This window comes from Haemaphysalis longicornis, unplaced genomic scaffold (genome assembly GCF_048455015.1).
Source record: "Haemaphysalis longicornis isolate Haplotype H1 unplaced genomic scaffold, Haemaphysalis longicornis Haplotype H1 scaffold_3, whole genome shotgun sequence".
Taxonomy (NCBI): domain Eukaryota; kingdom Metazoa; phylum Arthropoda; class Arachnida; order Ixodida; family Ixodidae; genus Haemaphysalis; species Haemaphysalis longicornis.
Window position 1 is genome coordinate 231,945,818 of NW_027526335.1, and position 17,522 is coordinate 231,963,339.

Sequence of the window (17,522 nt, forward strand, 5' to 3'; positions counted from 1 at the left end):
AGTTAGTGAGCAGTCGGTAGCATCGACGCACGTTGAGTCTGAGAGAGGGGAGAGAGGAGGACCTAGCTGTGATTGCGGGGCCTCTGTGTCCTTGAAGCGCGCTGAGACAGGCCTCGCCGGGCCGGCAACCGTCGAAGTTTGAAACGCGCAGAGAGCGAATCCTCTGACCCGGGCTTTGTCGAGCTGTGAAAACATGAGTCGCCGACACGGTGGGGTGTGTTTGAAGCTTTGAAAGGCGCACGTAGTGGCTTCGCCGCACAGCCGAGGAGTGATGAGACGAACCCAGCGACGGGCTCAGTCGTCACAAATGTTAAATAACAGCGGCGAGATGACCGCCCCCTCTGGTGTGCCTTGTGCTCCCAGGGTGTACTCGGTAGACTTGATGTTCCCGATTTTTAGCGTGGCCTTCCTGTTCGGGAGTACAGATCGAACATAATTGTGAAAATATTTCCCCAGGTTGATCTGTGATATGGCCTGCAGGAGATACTTGTGTGAAACGGTACCGAAAGGCTTTGTAAGGTCGAGAGAAGGATGGCATACATCCTTGGTGTGACGGTCGATAATTTGGTGCTTGATTATTAGCATCGCATCCTGGGTAGAGACCTTGGCAAAAACCCAGCATGTTATATGGAAAAAGTCATTGCTGTCAATATATTGAGATATGCGGTAGTGTATAACATGCTCGATGACCTTTCCCACACACGAGGTAATGGAGATAGGTCCGAGGTTCTCGGGTGAGAGTGGTTTTCCGGGCTTGGGAATGAGGATGACCGACGCCAACTTCCAGTCATCAGGCACCTTTCCCGTGTCCCATACGCGGTTGACTTCTTTGGTGAGTAGCTCGACCGAAGCGCTGTCAAGTTTGCGTAGTCGTCTGTTGGAGATGCCGTCGGGCCCTGGGGCCGACCCCCCGTTTATACTGCCCATATCTCCTGTACCGTGAAAGGGTAGTCGAGTTCTTTGATGACAGGACCCTGATAGTCCGGGTAATCTGCATCATCTGCTGGGCCCATGGGGAGATATCGATTAGTCAGATCCTGTAACAGAGCTGCATCATCGATACCCTCCATCTTTTGCTTGTGGATGATGCGGTCGATTGCGAGTCGTTGATTCCCTTTGTTCTCTGAGTCATCGAGAAGATGCTTTAGGAGGTCCCATCGGTCACCTACCCTCATTCTCCCGTCCATTAAGGCGCACACTTCCGTCCACTGTTGTCGTGCAAGCTCCTCCGAGTGCCTGTTAATTTCTGTGTTGTGTTCGGCTACCTTTCCGTGGAGGCGTCTGTTTAAACGCTGTGTTCTAAACCCAGCGATGATGGATTCCTTTGCCTCGAGTAGGTGTGCTAGGCGGCCGTCCATACGGGTAACCTCTAGGCACGTCTCGACGCATCTCGACGCGGCTTGTGCATCCTCTTTGAGTCATGCGAACAGACTTGCTGTGTCCTCGTAGGTTGTGTGATCACCGCTTTGGAGCTGCCTGAAAGCGTCCCAGTCCGTCATTTTGAAGGTCCATTTCGGGCGCGTTTTAATAGGGACCGTGAGGTTATGTAGTGGTCGCTCCCCAAGTTCTCCTGGAGGTTGGCCGAGGTTTCACTCGTGATGTTCATGGCGAAGGCAAGGTCCGGGGTGGCGTCTCTTGCAACTGACGTACCAATCCTCGTGGGGTACTGTGGGTATGTGAGCAGCTGCAGAGGTTGTCTGCAGCTGCAGAGGTCTGTGGTTGTCTGTAGGGAGACTGTCCCCTTTCTTGTGAGATTTGTGTCGTGGATATCCCCACGCTGCGTGGGGTGCATTAAAGTCTCCAGCGATAATGAGCGGTGTATTCCTCGCCAGGGCGCTCGCTTTGCTTATGAGAACCTTGAAAGATTGGTGGTAATCAGAAGGTGCGCTATACACGTTTAGTATGAATAGCTGATCGCGCATCTGGCTGTTCGGTATAATTTCAACCATGATTGCCTCGATACGAGAGTTTCCCAGGTTAAGCTGGTGTTCTTGGAAGGAGCAGTGCCGAGCGACAAGCGTTGCAATTGCGCATTGATCTTGCGTGTGCTATGAAACAGTAGGAAAGCTCGGTAAGACGGGCGCGTCGCAGAGGGTTTCTTGTAATAAAATGACGTGCGGTTTCCTTGTCTGTGCTGCAATGTACTGCTGAAGCGTGGTTGTGCGTTGTTTGAAACTGGCGAAGTTCCACTGCCATATTGTTAGTTCTTCAATGGCAACTGGCATGATGGTAGGTATGGTCTGTTACTTCCGTCACACCCGTTCGCACATGTGCTCGACCGCTGGGTTCTTCTGTGGATAGGCTCATCGGGCTGCTTGAAGAGTGAGTTTCGCACTTTCTAAGGTTGCAGGTCTCTGAGCGCATGCTGCTAGAGTGCTTTCAACTGCCGATAATTTTTGGAAGATCATAGCCATGTCGTCGGACATTGTCTTGATAGTGACTGTTAGCGTGTTTAGCGGTTCATCGATTGTGCTTTTCGGAGTATCCTGTGGCCCGGGAGCCTTAAGCTTTGCTACCTTCGCTGAAACCTTTACTTGAGGAGATGTGGGGTGAGACTTTCTCAGCGCGTAGCGCCTCATTCTCTGCCTTAAGTCGAGCGTTTTGCTCTGGGACCTGAGTAAACTTTTGCATAAGCTGATCTAGCTTGTGAGTGGCGTGATCGAGTTTCTGCGACATTTGTCTATTCTCAGCTACTAACTGGTCTACTCTGGGGTCGTTTCATGCTCTGGCAAAGGCCGTGGCGTTACCTGTTTTGTATCTTGCGTCGTGCCCTCTTTGACCTTGTCTGCCACGAAAAGGAGGTCTGGAGGTCCTGTTGTCCGGATCTTCCTCGAGACTCGGACCGGCGGCCAGCCTGGAACCGTCTTCTGGACTGGGCTGGGCTCTGGCGGGAATGCGACCGGCCCTTGGAGACGCTGCGTCCCCGGCTACCGGGAGAAGGGAAGCGCTCTCTCCTGAAGGCGCTCCGGCGTTGTCCAGCTTGCGTGGACGATCGGTCTCGCCAGGTGACGTCACGGCTGGGATGGCGCGACTGGCCCCCCAGCTGCTGTTGTCTGCGCCGGGTGCAGCTGCGTTGCCGTTGGCGTTGACGCACGACGTACGGCACCTGGACGCGTTGCTTTCAGGTCTTGCTGCCCGTTGGGTGTGCGCCTGCGCACATCGCACACTTTGTAGTACATGGGTGGCCATCTGAGGGGGATTTGATTCCGCAGTTTTTGCAGGCGTCGGTGTTGGGGTTCACGCACACATCTGCGCGGTGACCGAGTTCACCGCACGTGTAGCAAACATCGTTCTGCTTCTTCAATTACAAGCACCGTACCATGTAGATCCCGAAGATGACGTGGCGGGGCACTCGCATTCCGTCGAAAAGTAGTACCACTGTCTGTGAGGTCTTGATCCTCTTAACTTCCAAGATGGTCGGATTCCGTTCATTCACAAATAGTTCCTACAATTGAGTTGCGCTGTGGCTCGCGTCGATGCCGCAACCCTTTCCGTCGATGCCGTCGATCCCTTGCTTGTGTTGTTGGGGGCCGCAATGTATGCGGCCAACGCATAGCTTTTGCTGTCGAGTTGAATGTGCTGTAACTTGCAGTACGCTTCGGCATTTCCCTCTGAGGGCGTTGCAATGACGAGGATGTCTTGCACCACGTTGGGGAATATAATGTCGTCTTTCGCTGCTTCGGGAACAATGCCAGCAGCCCGCGCGAACTCTTGCATGATCGCGTAGTGGTTCACTTTTTCAACATCAAGGCCGTCGTGCGGCCTAACGACGATTCGGACGTGTTTCCTCGGTAATAGGGGAAGCCGTGGTGCCGTAGCGAGGTGTTTCATTGCCGCTCTCGGATCCGCTGTGCAGCGGGTGACCCGTGCGCCGGCACCCGAGTGAGCATCGTCGGGAACTTGCAATTCTGATCTTGGTTTACGCTTTTTTGCAATAGCAGCGTTCTATCCCGGCCGGCGTGCTTCTTCAGGAGTGATTTCCCTGCCTGCCACCATTTCTACCTCGGGCATAATGCACTGGACAAGGCATTCCCCGCCGACTATCCGGGCGTGAGGCCTAGCCCATTAGGCCTGGCAGTTGTTCGGCATGGTTACTTTGGAAATGTCCAATAGGTTCCGAAAGAGTCACTCACCAAGGATAAATCTTATATCTGCGTGTTCCGCTTCGAAATACGCTTCGAATGGTGCACAAATTTACTGGTCACGGTCGGAAAATACGCCAGAAACATGAATTAAAGCGGGAGCCGGTGTGAGACACGTCAGCATACGTTGGTCGGTGGCGCCACCCCTTTAAGATAGGAGGGATATCCTCGGAACGAGAGACACACGTTATAGTGTACGGTACCCCAAGGTTATGTCTAATGATTATCACTTCGAAACAAAATGAAAGAAGCTCACACTTATATCAACAATGATGACATAAATGTCGTTGCGGCAGAAAAGAAGAACCAAATCGACTGCAATCGCTGCATTTCAAACATCGTACATCTGGCACGCATTTGGCTGAACGTGCCCGTATACTCACTGTTTCAGGTCAACGTCCCTTTTGTTTTCAGCGGCGTCTACCAGATGCTTGCAGGTCACATTGACGCAGTCCTGAATTAAGGCGTTCATCTGCACAGAACAAGCACCTAGGGCATTAGCAAAGACGCTGACGGGGCCATTGCAAGATGTGGTTTGGGACATGTAACGCTGTAAATAGCCCTTAATAATTGCCGGTGGTTGCAAGCACTTGGTTGCCACGTGAGTCATTCTGCGGCTTTGGGTACTCACATTACGGGTCTTGCACATTTGAGCTTTTGTTTCGCTCCTTCCTGTCACTGCACTACCTTGCGCCATCCTTATCTTCGGATCCTGCCAGTCTTCACAGATCTCCTTTAACGCATTCCCTGGCTGATGTTTAATTCTAGCGAGCTCTAAAACAAACTCGGAAACCAAAATCACCGAAATAGCCTGTCCTTGCGATAAACTTACCTTTCGCAGCTTGCCAGTGGAAAAAGCCGGACTTGTCAGAGGACGTATTCTCCTCCAAAGGTCATCGCGTGCAAGGACGAGAACGTTCTTTAAAATGCTGTCATTCAGGTCAAGATTCTGCAAGGGACATGAAAGCGTCGGAGTAAGCAAATGCAGCACACGCAAAAAAGTTATTTAGAGGACATAAATGCGATCTAAAGTCCCTTCCTCGGCCGATTGAAGAACTTTATTACAGTCAAAAGAGACGACCCGGTTTCACCTGTAGTTAAGTGGAAGTTGACACAAAAGATTACAAATACGTGTGCAAGCACATAAATGGCTTCCATTTGTGTTCATATTCGCGCTGTATTTATTTGAGTTTTATTTATTCATTGTCTATACTAAACGTCAGGATTCCATGCCTTAATCGTCACCAGCCAGTAACCCCATCCAAAACACCGATAGTGCCTCGATTGGCATAAGACCATACTCTAGTAACATAGACCTTTAAGAGTTGTAGGTTCCGAGTGAATATTCGTATTTTTTTATGCTTAAAGGGATTGATTTAAAAAAAAAGTATTCGTCGCCTCCTTTTCTACCCACAACACCGATTTCTTTCAAGTGGTGGGCCCCTTTTTTATTTATTTATTCAGGTTACCCCTAGGGGCCCTCTAAAAGAGGGTATTACATGGGGGGTCCCATTCAACATGGTGTAAAAAACCCAAAAAAGCAGTAGAACAAGATACAATACAACCTGACAACCGCCACAAAACGCAAACCATGAATACGGGCAGCAATTTCATGGCGTTACCCGCCGCAGTGGCTCAGTGGCTAAGGCGTTGCGCTGCTGAGCACGAGGTCGCGGGTTCGATTTCCGGCCGCGGCGGCCGCTTTTCTGATGGAGGCGAAAAGCAAAAACGCCCGTGTGTACCAGATTTCGGCGCACGATAAAGATCCCCAGGTGGTCAAAATTAATCCGGAGCCCTCCACTACGGCGCGCCTCATCGCCTGCGTTGCGTCGGCGCGTTAAACCCTACGATCAATCAATCAATTTCATGGCGTTATACAATTTTGAAAAAGAGAAGCGAAAAACAAAACAACAAAAGCAACAGCAAAAAAAATAGTTAGTCACCGTAGTGCGCATGAGCTCCAAAAACTTAGCTGAGTTTTGCTCGGTGGCAACGTGTGCGGGCAAACTGTTCCACTCAAAAATATTGCGCGGGATGAGTGGCTGTGCGAAACGAAGTGGGCGGGATTGCGGGCGCTTAAACTTGTTAGGATGATGACGGCGTGGAAAGATGGAGCGGGGGGGGTTGAAAACAACGGTAATGTAATGATGGCTGATTGTAAAGTTTGTGGAAAAGTGATAAGCGCGCATATTTCCGACGAAGGGCCCAATCCTCTAGCTCAGCACTGTTCTTTAAGTTAGTGACGCTCGAATAGGGAGAATAATGTGAGTAAATGAAACGAGCAGTACGGTTTTGCAAAGACTCAATACTGTCATGTCTCGTTAATATGTACGCCTCCGTTCTCCGGAAAAATCGTCCATAATGTGAGTCGTCCATAATAACAAATCAAGGTCAAAAACACAAACATTAAGAAATATTCATTTAGGAAAAGCTCGTTTCAGGAATAATCGTTTAAGGAAACACAATGGAAAGCGGGGTCCGTTTGCGCTTAACAGCCATTGCCTCCACCGAACTGACCAGAGAAGCCTTGCCTTTTATGCACAGCGAATATTGGCACAAACTAGTATTATCGTCTGGTTATCTCATCCTGAGCCTCTGGATTTGCTCTTTCCGGCGTATGCTGCACGGGGCAATCTTGTTTTACGGGGAAAGGGTGTCACCCTGCCATTACTACCCTAGCGTGTTGTTCGCTGATCACAAGTGTTCTAATCTAATTAGATGGTACTCGAATGACGAGCGTTCCAAGATCAATACATGCTTCGGCTTTGTATGCTCCGCCAAGAAGTAAATTCTTTGTACGCGCTGGGGGCCTCGGTGGTCAGCTGTCATCTTTTCTATTTTTTGCTTTGTGGACCTGTGTCCATAATAACGAGACAGAAGTGCCTGCATTTACCTGTTTCGTCCCCAAAATATCCGTCCATAGTGCGGACTGTGGGTTTCTATATTAACGGGGCAGAACTGCATGACGGGAGACCGGTCGCCGAAATTTTTGTCCATATTGCGGGTTGTCCATATTAACGGGGTCCATATTAACGAGACGTCACTGTATTTCATACGATGTACGCTTGATGAGGGTCCCAAATTGGCACTGGCGTATTCTATTTTAGGGCGAATGAAAGTGGTAAAAGCAAGCTTCTTTAACTGCCATGGATCCTGTTTAAGATTTTGTTTCAATAACCCGAGAGACCGGTTAGCAGCTGCAAGAGTGAGGTTCATATGATGGTGCCACGATAGATCCAATTGAAAGTGGATGCAGATGTTAACTCAAGTGTCATATTATTAAACGAGTATTGACTAGGAAAACGGGTAGCAGCTTTAGTAAAGGACATACACCTTGTTTTAGAAACATTTAACGACATAAGCCAAGTTTAACACCAATGATTAATTTTATTAATGTTACATTGCAAAGCTAAGCGGTCAGAATCACAAAAAATGTTATGGTATATTACGCAGTCGTCCCAAAAAAGTCGAACGTGTGAAGATAAAGAATTCGGTAGATCATCATTATAAATTAGGAAGAGTAGAGGACCAAGAACACTTCCTTTGGGTACACCAGATGTCACCAGTAAAGAGTAGGAATAAACATTCACAGCAAAGGTGAATTGAGACCTGGAGGAAAGAAAAGCTTTGAATCTTGCAAGAACGTTAGGGTGAACGTTAAGTGGTTCTAGTTTTAGTAGCAATCTGTGGTGAGGAACGCGGTCAAAAGCTTTAGCGAAATCTAAGAAAATTGAGTCGACCTGGCAACCAGCATCGATTTTTATGAAGGTCGTGAAAAAAACCGGCAAGTTGGGCGTCCCATGAAAATCTCTTGCGAAAACCGTGCTGAAAATTGAAAATGATATTGTGAAGTTCCCAATTGATATGCTCCATGAGTTTGCAAATGGTACTAGTTGAGGAAATGGGCCTTCAATCTAGCGGTGAGGAACGGTCACCCGATTTGAAGAGGGGGATGACTTTAGCTTTCAGCCAATGTTGAGGTATAGTTCCGGTAGACACACTCTGTGAAAACAAAGCGCATAAGAAAAGGGTGATGCTGAATGATATATATTTGAGGATTTTTTTATTAAGGGCAATATTATCCGAGGTGGAAGAAATTTTTAGTTTCTGCAAAAGGGACAGCATACCCGCCTCACTGCTAACAACCTCCGGCATGACTGTGCTGCCGAAGCTATGTAACATGGGAGCGCATGAAACGTCTTCTCGGGTAAAAACTGACGAAAACGCCTGGTTTAAGAGCTCTGCGCATAGAGAAGTGGGAACTGAAACGTCATCGTTATTGCTTAGGACTATATCAGGATAACATTTGGGGTTAACAAAGCGCCTGAATCTGCGCGGATTATTTGCAAGTATAGATGATAAATCATTACTAAAGAAATGAGGGCGGGTAGACATAAAAGCTACTGATATTCTTTATCGCATTTTTTTTTGTATTTCGCCCAAAACATACCCGTCTAAACCGATACAGACCGTCCAACGCGATACTTCTAAGGTATCGGTTTGGACGGCCTGTTTATATAAACGCTTTTTGTTGTTGTTCAACCGCCGGAGCTGCTGAGTAAACCAAGGAACCGTGCTTCGGGTTCTCACGGTAAGGACAGGTATAAATTTGTCGATAAGACCAGTAGGTTTATTTTTAACAGCAACCAGTTTTGTTGAATGGTGGGCTGGAGGTGTCCATGTATGAATTTTTCGTAAAAGGCAGATAATTCATAGTTTATGCCATCAAAGTTACCTCTGTTATAGCACCTCATCGTTTTCTTAGTTGCTATTCTTTCGACAAGTGGGCGAATCAGGCTTCCGGTAATAATGGCATGGTCGGAAAGACCATTAAAAATTTAAATGTTCGAGCAAGCATCGGGTTTATTTGTTAAAATTAGGGAGAGGATATTCGAAGTATTTGCTCAGTAGCGTGTAGGAAAACCGATTGTTTGAGTTAAAGAAAAGTCTAGGCAACTCTGCAAAAATTTGTGCGCTTCAACGTCACTTGATGGAACGGTAAGGTCACTGCAAAAATTGGACGGAAAATTCAAATCACCAAAAATGATAAGTACAGTATTCGGAAAACGGGTATGAATATCGCTGAAACACGAGATAAAGCATCCGAAAACAGGCAACCCATATCAAGGGGACGGTAAAAAACAGCAAATATAACATGATTACCATCCCACTTCAAGAAAGCAAAGGCACATTGGAGAAAAGAACATATTTAGATAGGGGTAACAACAAGATCGTTCTTGACGGCAAGAAGGACACCACCACCCCTTCGGTGCTTTTGATCGCAACGAAAAAAGTTGATTTAAGATGCACAAACAAAGATATTGTTATCACTAACATTAAGCCATGTTTCGGTTAATATAACTACTGATGCTGAAGACGAGTTTATCAGCGAAGAAAGAGGGACGGTTTTTGAAAGAACACTACGAATATTTGTAAACAAGAATGCAAAATGCTTGACTATGTGGCAGGGTACAAGTGGCGAAGAACATTTAATTCTCTGGGGGAGCTACGTAATTCACTCGTGTCGCTTACGGTGGATACCGCCGCGTGCACGTTATCACGAGGATTTAACCGGACTGCGCATTCATTTTCAGCGTCCTACACGTAGATGTCGCCATTCACAAACAGCTTAGTAAATACCAGGCGGCAGCGGTCACCCTCCTTGGCCACAGATTTCTTGAATTGGGCAAGTTTTCGGCGCTTGTCGCCAACGGGCAGCGAGTAGTCGCTCGCGATGCTGAAGGGCGAGTTTTTTAGTTTAGGTACTTTGTTCAAAATTGCTTCGATTTCCCTATCGTTAAAGAACTCGGCTAGCTCGTATTAGAGCTTTGGTACGGGAGGAAGTCACAACGTCAACTTCGAGTAAACACCTACCACTGCTAAACACCTACCACTGCTAAACACCTAAACACCTACCACTGCTGTAGGCGTAACTCAGTGCCTTCGTAGTACCTATTGCACTTATGGCCGGGGGTCAAGGGGCCTTGAAGCATTTAAAGAGAAACTCCGGCTCCCAAAACAGGATGTAAATACCGTATTCGCTACCAACTCAAAAAGTAAACCATTTACATTAATGGTTACCGAGGCTCCAAAAGAATGCATCAAAATCAGGGGAAAGAAACCAGTAACCTTTGCGATCTTTCGTAACTGAATAGGCAGGTAGTGTTCTGTAATTTTCATACTTTTGAACTCCAGGGCTAATTTCTTAAGCAGCAGCTGCGCCCAATTTTTCACCAATGACGTTCCGGTCCTATCTTCAAAAAGACATTTGCAGTGGCGTTGAACATTCGCGCTACTGACCCGCTTGAGTAACCAATGCAGTTGAGTTGAGTTTCAAGAATAGCTTCAAAATGTTGAGAGTAGGATCGCAAGTTAAGCTAGCTGGTTCAGATTCATATTCATGATGAACGAACCGCGCAAGAAACATCGGGATAAAAGAAGAGGGGACGACGGCATAGCGCTGAAGATCCCAGCTCGACAAAAGGTCGTCAGAAGATTCCAGCGCTGTGCCGTTGTCCCCTCTTCCTTTGTCCCGACGTTTCTTGCGCTGTTCGTTCATCATGAATTTGAATCTTGGGAGGTTCAGCCTTGTTGGTGGACAACGGGTAATCGTGTGATAAAGGCGGGAATTCCGCTCGTTTTAAGGCGACCGTCTCGCATTATCCGTTTCACAAAAATCCCACATCGGCATTGTAGTAATAACGGTGGCACCACGAGCCGCTGAGAGGTCAACACAGCAACCCGCAATTTTCATCCCAGTGACTGCGCACGCGGGCATGCGCCGTGCTCTCCACCCCATTTGCTGCAGTAACTTGTGTAGTTGGGATAGTTCGCACAGACGTCAAAACATAACAGCTCAAAAAACAGGACACTAAGAGAAGCGACGTATCGTATGGCCGCCAACACGGGCATGCATTGGGTGCGAATGCAGGTATGCGCCGGTTGACGTCGAAATTGCCTGCGAATGCTGGTGCAGGAGCGCCTAACACTGGGCCTATTTTTGCTCTTTCAGCTCTATCGTCAACAGGCATCGTTAGCTTGACATACAGTAAGTTTGGCGTCATTCAACTCAGCGTAAACGTTGCACACTATAAAAGCTGAATGAAAGCTTGTCATGCGGATTGACAATGACGATGACAACCGCCGCCAGAAGATACCGGCAGATCCGTCATATCCCATTTGCCTGCAGGGTAAACAATCCCAGTCAAGGCACTTGACCATTGACGATGTCGTCAAATGCTGGTCTTTGCGTTTGCGAGCTCTAGTGGAAAGGAAGGAGTCTTGTTCGCGTTGCACATGCGGAGATCGCCTTGGAGACGGATCGCTTATGTATTGTGTAAGTGACAGATAAATTGTCCGTATTCGGCCGCTGTTCCTGGCATAAATGATAACGTCAAGGATGCTGTCGTGTGGCAATGACTTGGGGTAAAATACGTTGTGGCGTCGTGGGAAGGAAGAGTGACTGCACCAATGTCAGAAAATATAGGGCAGTGCCAGATGATGTAGTTGGGATCGGCTGTGGTGTAATGGTTGCAGATAGGGACACAGGATATAGTGTGTGGTCTGTGTATAATACCGTTTATCGACGATCTCTGGCGCAGTACAGCGTTTGGTGAGCAACTTTTAAACCAAAGCTTTTTACCTCTACCCCCCAAAGGTTCTTTCGCGACCGTTGCTGTCAACAGAAAACTCCAGCGAATAAATAAAAGAACTTGCTGGCACCGCTGGGAATCAAACCTAGAACTAGTGCTCTAACAAAGCGAGAGCCCGTTGTCTTACCGCTTAACCTACGAGCCCTTTTAAGTGCGAATGCACTTTATAAGCGACCCCAAACCATCCACCGCCGGCGGCGGCGGCGGCGTCCGCAGTGCTCCTCTATATTTAAAACAGGAACAGCATCCGGCGCCAGGTTTCGATCCAAGGACTTTGCGGCCGCAGCGCGACGATCTACCGACCAAGCCACGGACGCGACGGTGATATCAGTGTTAGTGACGCGCCTTATATCTTTAAGGCATTCAAACTACGTCGTCAGCGGCGTGCGTTGGCGACTCAGCGGCGTTATAGCGGCTTGATAACTGCGTGGTGTACACGTGATACTACAAACCCGATGGAAGAGATGGAAGAGAAGGCGGCGAGGCGGTGGGCTGCGGGGGCCGAGCGCAAGCGCCGCAAGCGGGCCGACAACCGTGCATTCGCACTTTCACATTCTCCCCCTCGGGGAAATGCGGGGGAATTTTTTTTTGTCCTTATTACCTTTTTTTCGCACACAATACACGTCACGGATAGATTAAAAAACATCGGCCGAACTTCGGCTGACGGAAAAACTTAAAATAAACACCAAACGTACACAGTTTTTCTAGTACAGGTAGCCATTCCATATCGGGCGTCTGCCGCTTGTGCACTTCATAGAGCAAACTAATACTCTGGGCAAATTATTTGCTCACAGTGAGGGCGTGCGGGTCAGCGTGGCGCACCGCCATCCTCGGCCTCCAAATGGCATGCAATCATAGAGCCATGATGAGGTCATACGGCACACTGTTGTCACTAGGTACGCAAAGAAATCGTATGCCTTGGGGTGAAACGGGCAGGTCGATCTTTAAGGTCCTTTGCAACACATTCCAGAAAAAGATGGTGTCCCAGCACTCCGCGAAAACGTGCTCAACAGTCTCTGGTTTGTTGCACAAAGTGCACGTTGTAGGACCAGCGACAAACAAGCCTTTCTCCTGCATCCACTAAAAAAAAATGTTTTCATGGATGCTGGGATGGCCATCTTTTTAACACGAGGTAACACGTCCTGGCCAGGAACAGATCTATACACCGATCGGTAAAGTGGCACAGGTAACAACACAACCTTTAAGTCTTTAGTAAGTGCCTTTCTTGACACAGCTGCTAAGTACTCCAGTGAAAACCGTACTGCTAGAAACCTAAAAGAGTCTACAACCTCCTTCATATAGCCTTTAGGGCTGCTACAGCTTTCGTCTGTGGACGAGACAATATATGTTGGCAACGCTTTTGACAGCACACTTTGTAAAAATGTTCGCAGAAAAGGGTCATGCGTATCCCGTAAGAACAAAAATCGATTAACAAGCCGGGGAATGTAAACGTGACACAACCCAACCCAGCCCTCTTTAACACGCCGGAAAAGATTGGTTCTGCTTGAACGCTCCCAAACTGAAGACCAAATGAACACGGCAAACACACGACGTATTTTCTAACTTGAACTCTCGAACAATGAATGACTTGCGTCACGTACCACAGCTTTGCTAACAGAAAAAGGTTGCAAACTGTGGCACGTGCGAAAACAGACAAAGCTCAACCTCCCCACTTGGTTGTCTTTTCGCGCAGTCTCACCGTTTCGGATTCCCAGTAATCGCGGCTATCCTGATAGCGGTCCAGGCGAACTCCGAGATAACGCACTGGTGTGCGTGACCATGACACATTTTCAAAAACTGATGGTGCTGCTGCCCACTCCCCATGAAAAAACACCACACACTTCACCCAATTAACACAACTCTTCGTAACGCGACAAAATTCTTATATTATCATTATTACTTTGCTGATGCTCTCCTTATTCTCACAAAATACAGCCACGTCATCCGCATATGTTAATAGTCTTACCTTACTCGAGTGGAGACGAAACCAGCACAAACCATCATTATTGATTATGCGCAAACAAAAAGGTTCCAAAAAATTCAAAACAACAGGGGAGAGGCACGGCATCCCTGTCTCACAGAAGATAAAACTGGAACACATTTGGAGACATGCTTGTTTACAATCAATTTTGTGAAACATTCACGATACGCCATACGTACCCTCTCCTTCACAACATCGCCAACATTAACGTAGTCCAGAAAGCAAAACAAGATTTCGTGAAACACTTTATCAAAGGCCTTCTCATAATCAATCTGAAGCATTGCTACTCTTCTACAGAATACATCCCAACACTGTAAAACACTGCGTGCGACATGTACATTTTTTACTACGCTTCTACCTCGTATGCCGCATGTCTGATGCGTCCCTACTAGTGTGGTTACTATTCCCTGTAATCTATTCGCTATAATCTTCATCAGTACTTTATAGTCTGTATTGGCTAAGGTGATTGGCCTGTAGCCAGTTACAGAACCAGATTTAGGGGAAATCCCCAAGGAGGAGTACGTTTCTGTAAAGGAAAGTTTGACATCCACCTAAATGCAGCCATACGGCTACAAAGGAAAGCTATACAACTTTCTCGGAAACTTCGCAGTTGAAGAAAAATTCGTCCTGGTCCAGGAAGTTTGACATCCACCTAAATGCAGCCATACGGCTACAAAGGAAAGCTATACAACTTTCTCGGAAACTTCGCAGTTGAAGAAAAATTCGTCCTGGTCCAGGATGAATCCTGGACCAGGACGAATTTTTCTTCAACTGCGAAGTTTCCGAGAAAGTTGTATAGTTTTCCTTTGTAGCCGTATGGCTGCATTTAGGTGGATGTCAAACTTTCCTTTACAGACTGAAGTTTTGCCCTGTCGTCTGACTTTGGGATTAAGACAGTATGCGTTCGCGAAAAAGAAAGCGGCAGAGCGACCGCCTCGAACGCTTCACATAACACCCTATATAGAAATGGTGCTAGGATGTTTAAAAACCTCTTGTAAAAAAGGGCACCCAAGCCGTCCGGGCCAGGAGACTTGCCTCCCTTTAAATTGCCTATGGCTATCTCTACTTCGCCCAACGTTATGGGTTGTTCTAATGTATTTTTAACATCGTCCTCCAGACGTGGCATGAAGCGAAGGAAGTCTTGCTTGAAGTCTTCAATGTTAGGAACGGCAAGACTGGAGAGTGTAGTGTAATGTTGTACAAAGGCATCTTCTATGACCTTTCTATCTCGGGTAAGGTCTCCGCCTACCAGTATTTCATTAATCGAGTTGGCTTCAGCATAACGTGCCTCATAACTTAACGCTCATTTCGTGGGGCTTCGCCCGCCAGATAGTGTTCGGCCCGCGCTCGCACGGTCGCCCCCCTGTATTATTGCCTATCTATTGCCTCTAGCTTGTTCTTTATTGTCTTTATGTGATCCCGGAAGGCGCCAGGTGCTTCGCGTTGCAGCCTGAGAATCTCCCTCAAATTACGCTTCAGGTTACTTTCGGTTTCCTTCTCTTTACTTCTGAGTACAGTCCCCCTCTCTATCGCGTTAAGCTTACAATCATGTTTGAACAATTCCCCCTTTTCTCCCCAACTTATACTTTCTGCGTTTGTGTGTTTCCAAAAAGCTTCTTTTACGGACTCCACGAAAGTATCGTCATCCAACAGCTTTATGTTTAACTTCCACAACTCCCATGTAAATTTATTACACCCTTCTCTCTTTTCTCCCATGGGAAAAGAAACAAAACAGTGATCACTGAAATAAACGTCGTCTACGCAATATTTTTGGCATGTGGAAGCTAGATCGCAAGAAACGTAACCCCTATCTAATCGCGCGTGGCTCGCTCCCTGAAAATGCGTAAAACTCAGAACATTTTCATTTCCTGCGCAGTGTGCAACATCGGACAGTTCACACTCTTCAAGTAATTCACTAAAAATTTGCGCATTCTTATCCACTCCCTGCCGTGGTTCATTTCTGTCCCTTCCCTCGCAAACACAATTGAAATCCCCCAGTAACATGATTTGTCCTTCCGCTCTTAAATATTGAGTGAAACTTTCAAAAAAGGCCGCTCTTTCTTGCACGACGTTTGGGGCGTAGACACAAAGGGCACGGAAATCACCCCCATATTATTCAAAATCCCAAAAAACTAACCTGCCCGTTTCACACGAAAAAATGTTTTGTATTTCAATACCAATGTTATTCCTACGAACAGACAACACCCTCCCGACGTGCCGACCGCGTGCCTGACACAGACACTAGACAGGTTTTGAAAGGGCTTTATAATACTGGCGGTGCAGTTACTACTTTCTATCTTTGTTTCTTGGACAGCCAAGATATCTATTTATTTCTTTTTCCAGCATTATCCTTTTCAGCTGATACTGTTTGCGCCTGTCACCAAGGCCTCGCATAGCGAAACGAAGCGCTCTTCTGAAGCCTGCCATGATTTATAGTAATAACTGCACCGTCGGCACTACATAAATTAACGAGAGAGTGCTAAAACATCCACAATAAAACAAGAAAAAGGAATGAAACCAAGCAAAAAGAAATTGGAAACGAACCCATTTCCGGAAAAGCAAGGACGCGACGAGTTTTCCGACGTTCATGTGCTCGAGAGGCCTGGCACACATAGCAGTCCTCTGTGACCACACCTTTGACAACTCCTTCCCCCCCCTTCCCACCCCACACAACCGCACTTGTAGCGCCGTGTGAACAGTCCGTTCACTCCCCCTTGGGTTTGTCCGGTGGAATATTTGCCTTGGCTCCAGGGCGTCGCGACTGCGGCGTGGCTTTCGCTGCAGGCTCCTCGGGGCTTGGCCCTGCGGCGTCTCCTCCCTCAGCCCCACCACTTTCCCTTGCACGTTTCCCCGACACAGCACTTGCACCTGGGGTACCGTCTTCGTCTTGCCCGTCAACGCTCATGTTGGCTACGAGCGACTCACAAACACTCTTGCTGGCAGTAGACACCTCGGCGATGGCACCTTGTTCCTGGGGGGGTTCAGGGTCTTTCACCGGCACTGCAGGCGGGCTGAGCTCCGGCGGGACGACACGAGCTGGCTCAGGGGGCGTCACCTCCTTCGTCGGCACCTCTACCTTGCCCCTTGCTGCCTCTTCTGCCTCCTCTGTACCCATGATGAACTCAGACGTCTTGTCAACCCCTCCTTGTCCTGCGACGTTTGCGTAGGTGCTAACGCATCCGCTCTCGTCGTGGCCGAAGCGGCGACAAAGAGCGCAGCGGGGCACCCTACACTCTCGTCGAATGTGTCCGCTCCGGTGACAGCGGAGACAGAGAGGCCCACGCCCGGGCACCACGACCAGGGCTTGCTCGCCGGTGACGCGTACCTGGTGGGGGATGTCGTCCACGCTTACGCCCGACTTGAGCTGTAGGGTGACGGGGCGGGTAGCCGAGAGCTGCGCGGAGCAGCCTGGCACACGCCATCGGTCCGGGTCACTTCCGTGACCTTGCCGTAAAGCCCCAGGGCGCTTCGCACCTCGTTGTCGGGGACGTTGTGGAGCACCCAGCAGAGTTTTAACCGGATGTCCTGGTGGCGGGAATCGATGACGAGGCAACGACGGCCCTTGACTTGAAGTTCCCCGGCGTCAGCAAGTTTCTTCGCTCCTTCGGGGTCTTTGAAAGTAACCGCCCACAAATGGTTCACCTCAAAACAAGAAACACAGGTCACTGACCAAGTCAAAAACAAATTGACGTTTCGGGAGCGCTACGGCTCCCTTGTTCACAATCATCTGGTTCACCTGGTACACAA

At 48.2% G+C, this 17,522-nt stretch overlaps 1 protein-coding gene across 1 annotated transcript in view; it reads right to left on the reverse strand.

The window, feature by feature from the left end:
* LOC144176046 (cytochrome P450 3A24-like) overlaps positions 1-17,522 on the reverse strand; it is a 148,008-nt gene that overhangs the window by 69,520 nt on the left and 60,966 nt on the right. The window contains exons 6-7 of the mRNA XM_077705166.1: positions 4,975-5,091; positions 4,526-4,614 (exon numbers count right to left, since the gene is read on the reverse strand). Coding sequence (XP_077561292.1) covers positions 4,526-4,614; positions 4,975-5,091 — 206 coding nt within the window. The remainder of the gene's footprint in view (positions 1-4,525; positions 4,615-4,974; positions 5,092-17,522) is intronic.